Below are 7,132 nucleotides of genomic sequence, written 5' to 3' on the forward strand. Positions count from 1 at the left end.
AATATGAAAATGTAACAATGGGGTTTTGCAAAGCATAACATTTGATTTCAGTTAACAAAGTATACAATTACATGGAACTTATGGCTAAGGAGTTTTGTAACAGTCAACAGGAAATGGTCAGCATGACCTGCCCGGAGACAAAGCTGGGGGTCTGCGGTCATGGGAACGTTACTGTAATCATACATAGTCATTGATTTTTAGGTCAGGCAGGTAACTAAGATGAAAATTTTAAATAATATGGAGTAAGCTGGTTGATACTATTTATTTTGCTAGCTATTTGATTTCATTAACTGATTTAGCTCATTTCACATAGAAGAAGAGAGGGAGTGAACTAAATCAAATACTGCCCAGCATGACAGGAAGACTGAGAACAGACCTTGATTTTTAGCAAGATAAGGGTTTGTTTTCACAATCCCATCTAAACAGTTTTGTTGAAGGAGGTGAAATGCTAATCAGAATGGATTTAAGAGAGATTGGAAGTAGGGAAATTCAGTCAGCCAGTATGACAACTCTTTTGAGGATTTTTGCTAGAAGGGGGATCAAAGACTGTAACTGATGAGGGTAGGAGGGACAAGGGAAGTATTTTGAGGATGGAAGATATTTCAGCATGTTCATACGTTGATGGGGATGATTTAGGAGAAGCAAAAGATTATAGGAGAGAATGGGGAGATGTGCTGGAATGAGACGCTGGGAGGGCAAGTGAGTCTAATAATATATGAATAGATGGACCAACTTATTTGGAAACAATCTATGGTAAGAGGTAGGAAGGCCAAGTACAGGTGCTGTGGAAATTCTCATTTATGATTGCTTCATCTTTTTCATTAAAATATGAAATAAGATCATCAGTTGCAGGTATGGATGGGAAGTAGTGACTGGAGGTTTTGAAGGGAGTGGAGGAGACCGCTGGGAGGGGGATGTAACAGGAGGGACTAGGGGTAAGCTGCAACTGCTGGGGGGCATCAGCGGTCCACTCGAGGTTTGTGGTCACCAATACAGTGTGACCACACAGCATGGTTGTGTCGAAATCCAATTTTTAAAAATTTTTCAGAGAATCACTGCTCCCACTAAGAAACCAGTTACTTGGCTGTGATCACCCTTCATTTTAAAGTAACTTTGTATTGATGTATAACATATTTTTAAAACATGCAAAATTGCTTATTATTTCTCTCTTATTTTTACTGTCTCTCCTCTGAATGGTGATAAATAGGAAATTGCCAAGTAGCGAGAGCAAGAGACACAGAGAGAGAGAGAGAGAGAGAGAGAAGCAAGTTTTGGTAATCAACCCTGAAAAATCAAGAGCACCTTCCAGTGCTCTCTTCATGTCTTGCAGATCCAATCACTGGTCTGAGTTTATACAAAACTCTATCTTTGCCAGGAATGGGTGACTGTAAGGTCAAGCTTTACCTCTGTGGGAAGATTATTTGCCAGTGTTTCTCATGTGACTAGAACCCCAGACCATCTCTAGGTCCAAGAAATAGTTGTGAACCCTGAGAGAATGTACTGATTTAGGCCCATCTTAAGTGTTTAAGGCATCTGATTGGTGCATGAGTTGTCCTGTGCTTACCAGAAGGTAGAGGTGGCATTCCTTCCCTGGCAGGTCTCAGGAGCTGTCCAGGGGCAACCCGCTGAGCTCTCCCGGGGTTCCGGAGGCTGACGGGTTGACGGTGAAGTCTGACAAGATCACTCTCGGCTCGGTCTTGCTTTTCAGGGTTGGGGAGCTGAGTATCACCGCCAGGATGTCACAAGCACCCCCTGCTGGATTGAGATTCATCTTCATGGACCGCTGCAGTGGCTGGACAAAGTGCTGACTCAGATGGGCTCCCCACATAACCCGATTTCTTCAGTGTCTTAACAGTCCTGGTCTTCAGCTATATTTACATAGAATAGATGCTATTGCAGGCAGTGGCTTATATCATTTCAGATTTGCAACTAACTGAAGTTTCTAAATACATGTATAAATACATATAATGTAAACTATTCATATGTTTTATCCCCATTTGTTTTGTGCTTTCTAGTTAACCTGGTGCCAGTACAGTGTGATTAGAAAAGCAGGTTTCTCATGCCTGTGCTGTAAGAAAGAAACAAATGAATGGCAATAGTGTCAACAGAATTTAAAGGAAGCTGGCAGAATAAAAGGCAGCTTTAGTCAGCCATGTCATTATAAAGCATGTTGTGTGGCCTCACAAAAACACTGAAACTGTTCATATAGCCAAAATTAGGTATTAGCAGCACTGGAGCAAATAACACTTTCAGACAAAACAAAGCAAACTCATAGAGTTTAAAAGATCTCAGTTTTAGTGCTATTATTAGTAAGAAAAAAACAAGCTTATACAATGAATTATGTGAGATAAGCCACAGAAACTTTATTTCTGAAGTTGACATACCTATAGCTGGACTATTGTGCTGATATTAATGGTACATTTTAAACAAATTTAAACTGTGATTGGAAAAGAAAGAAAACTGTGAAGCTAAAAGTCATGTTGCCTCATCTACCACTGTACAAAAAAATAGAGTCTGTTATGGGAAAATAAATATGAAAATAGCATGAACGATAAGGCCAGAACTTAGTCTGAGAACCACCCAAGGAGATGCCTGCTTTCCACACAGTAAGACAGGTTCCTGTTGTTCTGGTTGTTATGTAAGGCTGCCCTGCAGACTTGGAGTCTGTGCGGTGTGCTGGACTAGTCTGGGCTTCAGTTCTATGTCAAGAAACAGCAGGTGAAACACAAGGCTTGGACAGAAGCAGCACACGTGGACTTACACCTCCTCACCCTCCTATGTGGAAGACTCCAGGTGAGGGCACGCCTTTGCCACCTTTTCCTGCCTCTTGGCAAATACAAACTAGTTGCAGATTACAAAAGCAACGATAAAGACTTTTGAGAAAATCTAGACACATCACTGAATCAAATTTATGAGCTATTTAGTGTCTCTAGTGCTTAAATTGTCTACTGGTCAAATCTGGTAGCCTCTTATACAACTGAAGTCTCATATCTGGGAATAAATTCCCAAGTGAAGTGATAATAATTTCATAGTCCCCTATAATTCCTGGGGAGCAGTGGTAATGAATAATAGGGCATCCTTTAAAGACACGCACAGTATTAAAAACCTGTTCTTATTTTCCTTTGGATGATAGAGGAAAATTTCCCAAATTTCTGGGTACTTTCTTATATATGTGTGTGTATATATATATATATATATATATATATGCATATAATTGCCACCCACTAAACACTTCATTGCTTGGAAAAACATTTCACACCCTCTTAAAAATGTATAATTTAAGATGGCGGATATGCTTGTAACAGATGACACTTCAGTAATCAAGGAAATGTCTTCATGTATACATTCTATCTCAACTCTAGCATTAGTGCACATGGTAGTTGTTTCTAATTAAATTGTATTCAAGGTAGAAGTGATCATGTGAAAATGATATGATTGAGCTACTGCTGTCACTTCTTGTAATGATTAGTGTGATCTAATAGAAAATTTCCTATATACAATAGACAATAATTATTACATTTTATATTAAAACTAGGTGGCCCATTTAGTGTTTAGAAAAAGTCATAGTGTATTGGTTCATCAACTATGTATTATGCACCTATAGGTACCCGGTACAATGTTAGGTACTGTAGAATCAAATGTAAACAAGAGACAATCCCAGCCTTCATGGAGCCGAGAGTCTAATAGTAAATCTGTTTGTATGGACATCTTCATGCTTCAGAACTTTTAAAAGAAAACAAAACATGCGATCTATCTTTTGCTTGAAAGAATGTAATTGATTTCTTAAGTATCTCTATTTTGAAATTTTTCTTTCTCTTCTGAGAAATCAGATAATGGATTCCTTATACAAATGCCACTTTTTCTCCGTGTCTCAAAGTTGTTTATTTCTCCCCTTGCTTCCTCATTTTCCAGTAATTCCCTATCTGCCCCTTTCTTGGAAAAGGCATTAATATAGCAAGTCTCATATGAAATCATTCCATGAGAGAGCTTCAAGTACACATGATGTTTGCTCCAGAGGTCAAAAATAGCTTTCTTGATCTCTTCACAAGCTGTCAAACTCATCCTCTGGCATTTTTACACCTTTACAGAATTAATCAGAATTGGTGGCTTAAAAACAAAAGCTCAAGTCTCCATACAACTTTGGGAAACAAGGACACAATATTGCAGTAAACTTGAATTTTCTGTGACAAAGAAATTATTACATTGGCACATATGATCATCACCAGTCATTTTTCACCCAAAGCATTTATTGGGATGCTTATGAAATTAGGAGAATTTAGAATTGATGAGAAGTTAACCTGTTAATCATTATTACATAGTCTTATTTTAATCAGTTTTTTTCTTTTGTCACCAAGAGGTTCAAAAATTATAATGCAGTATTTGATTTCAGGCTTCAGAATGTGCTCATTCAGCACTTATTTTTTAAGGTACATAATAAAAAAAAGAAAAAGAACAGCATTCTTTTCAGGATAACTAACAAAGCAGATGTGCTCAGCCTTTGACTATATCGGCAATGCAGAATACAGTTAAGGTTGCCATGGACAAGGACCACGCAGTAGAGAACACTGTAGTAACATTTGGCTGCTCACTAGACCCAGATGTTTAAGCCTGTTTTTTCTTACTGTTACAAAATTGAGTTGTGGAAAGTTTGTTTTAGCTACATGATATTTTAATAGCTGCCAGAGCTTTGGGACTATAAAGATGTCACTACTTAACACATATACCTTTCATTTTGTTCTTTTTTCTACACTCAGTATAAATTAGGAAACGTTGGCCAACCTCTTAGCATTTAGATCCTCTTTTTCATTGCCTTCTAAGGATATGGATCCCCGCCCAACAAAGCAGTGACAAAACAACAAAAGCATTTCATAAATACCACTTGATAGACTTTAAGCTCCGTTTAACTTATTTTTTATTTTCTTGAGCTGGGGTCTCACTCTGTCACCCAGGCTGGAGAGCAGTAGAAAGATTACTTGGCACAGGTGATCTGTCTGTCTCAGCCTCCTGAGTAGCTGAGACTACAGCTACATCACCACATCTGACTAATTTTTTGAATTTTTGTAGAGACAAGGTTTTGCTACGTTGCCTAGGCTAGTTTCGAACTCCTGGCTCAAGCAATCCTCATGCCTTTGCTTCCCAAAGTGCTGGGATTACTGGTGTGAGCCACCATGTGCAGCCTTCTTACTTAACTTTGAACATGTCCCAAATGTTTGGTATATATGTTCAACAAATAAAGCAAAATATAACATACATTCCACATTTTGTCTTCTCCTGTTATGAATTTAACAGCTGAACTGAATGACAAGATTATGAGACCCTGGCATTTGTTAAAAATAAATCCAAATTTATGAAAAACAAACTTCCAACAACAACAAAGAAAAACTATTTCTGTTTACTCAGTTGTAATAAATTGACTTTAATTATCCCTCAAATACACACTCAGTCTGTTATCTGTTTATAATAAAGAATACTATACCCATATGTCTTTTGGCTCATTTTTCCTATAATCTAATCAAAGGATTCACTGCCAACAAATCTGCAGCACCTTAAGACACTTAAACTATCCTATTTTGAAGATGGGATTTTTTTTAAAAATCATATGCCATAGAGAAATTAAGTAGTGGTTTTGAATTAAATAGCTTAGAATAACTGGCATGAAGTATAGACTCTTGAAGATATTTTTCAGTAACTTTAGAGAGGATATACAGAGAAGCTTTTTTCTGGATAATAGCAAGTATAACATGATATTGAATGTATAGGAAAAAATGAATACTTTAAGCATCTACATGTACATTGTGATACATGTTGGCTATTAGGTGCAAAAAGAAGGCTAGTGAGGAAAAACTAAGATGAAATCTTGAGGGAATATGAACATATCTAAAAATGTAAATTGTCAATTCCCTCCACTAAAATTTCCTTCTAGTCTTAAAGTGAAGGGGAAAATCTATAAATATTTACAATATATAGCCTTCTTGTTAACTTGATTAGAGCTTTCAATTTTTTTTTAAAGCAATGAAGTCCTTTATTCAAAAGAAATATTTTGTGGAACTCCAAAATATAAACACATGAATGACAAGCTATTCTGGTCCAGATACAGGTGGGGGCCATGAAGACTCCAGTTTAAATTGTAAGTTTCTGGAAAGCATGATTGTGTCTTGTTTGTCTCTTCATCTCCCATGGTTCCTGACTCTGTTCTTGTATCTAACATTTAGTATTGGCATTTCAAACACCAGCATATATTTTTACATATATCATGGTATAGACATAAAATATGGTCTTTAAACATTAACCCATCTTAAAGAAGAAATATTTTCTTTCTTTTCTTTTTTTAAAGCAGAATTTATTGAGAGGATAGAAAATCTCCCACAGTAGGAGGGGACCCGAAGGAGTTGCCCTGAAGAAATATTTTCATCATCCTAGAATCCTCCATATATTCATTTATCAGATGGTTCTTTTGCACCATACATAAAATAACAATGTTCCTTCCTTTAAGGAGCTTCCCACTTTGTGGAGAAAGATGAACAAGTAAATCAGTAAAAACCAGTGTGCTGTCAGCTATGACAAGCTACTGGGGAGCAAAGTGATGTCTTCATCAGGGCCTGAATGGGTACCAGGGAAGGTGCTGATCCAATCTGACTTCCTTCTCATCAATTACCTTAGCAAGTCAGCCCAGACATTTCTAAGCCATGTTAGTGCCTGTTCTCTGTGTTTCCACAGTACTTTGTGCCCATCAGTGGTCAGTCATCAATGCCTGTGCTACATTGTTTACTTTGGCTCCTCTCTACCAGACTGGGAGGTCTTTTAGGACAGAGATGCTATCTTCATTTTAAGTGTTTTCCAGCTATTGTTAGTTTAGAAAGGCATCTGCGGTTCACATTGTAAAGGCAGAAATGGTGTTTGTTTCCAATTCTCTTTTTAAAAAACTCAGTAAATATTCAATTTCTCCCCTTCCAAATAAAAATAATTTAAAGGCTCCAATTGCATATCAAGTGGCCAAGCAGAGCAGGTAGGGATCAGAAAAGCCCGGCTATAATTGTTTGAAAGTAGTCATTCATTTGCATAGCAGTAGCAAGGGAACAGTTAAAATTATTTTTTTTCTAAGCACTTAATTTCAAAATGTGAATTTGAGTAA

At 37.2% G+C, this 7,132-nt stretch overlaps 1 protein-coding gene across 2 annotated transcripts in view; it reads left to right on the top strand.

Annotated features, from left to right (window-relative positions):
• The window catches only part of SMAD9 (SMAD family member 9), a 37,364-nt gene extending 34,815 nt beyond the window's left edge, over positions 1–2,549 (top strand). For both annotated transcript variants that reach the window (XM_008057868.1, XM_008057869.1), the window contains one exon: positions 1,709–2,549. In XM_008057868.1, coding sequence (XP_008056059.1) covers positions 1,709–1,852 — 144 coding nt within the window. In that variant the 3' untranslated portion in view covers positions 1,853–2,549. The remainder of the gene's footprint in view (positions 1–1,708) is intronic.
• The last annotated feature ends 4,583 nt before the right edge of the window (positions 2,550–7,132 follow it).

Source organism: Carlito syrichta, unplaced genomic scaffold (genome assembly GCF_000164805.1).
Source record: "Carlito syrichta isolate Samal-C Ts95f unplaced genomic scaffold, Tarsius_syrichta-2.0.1 Scaffold303145, whole genome shotgun sequence".
NCBI lineage: Eukaryota > Metazoa > Chordata > Mammalia > Primates > Tarsiidae > Carlito > Carlito syrichta.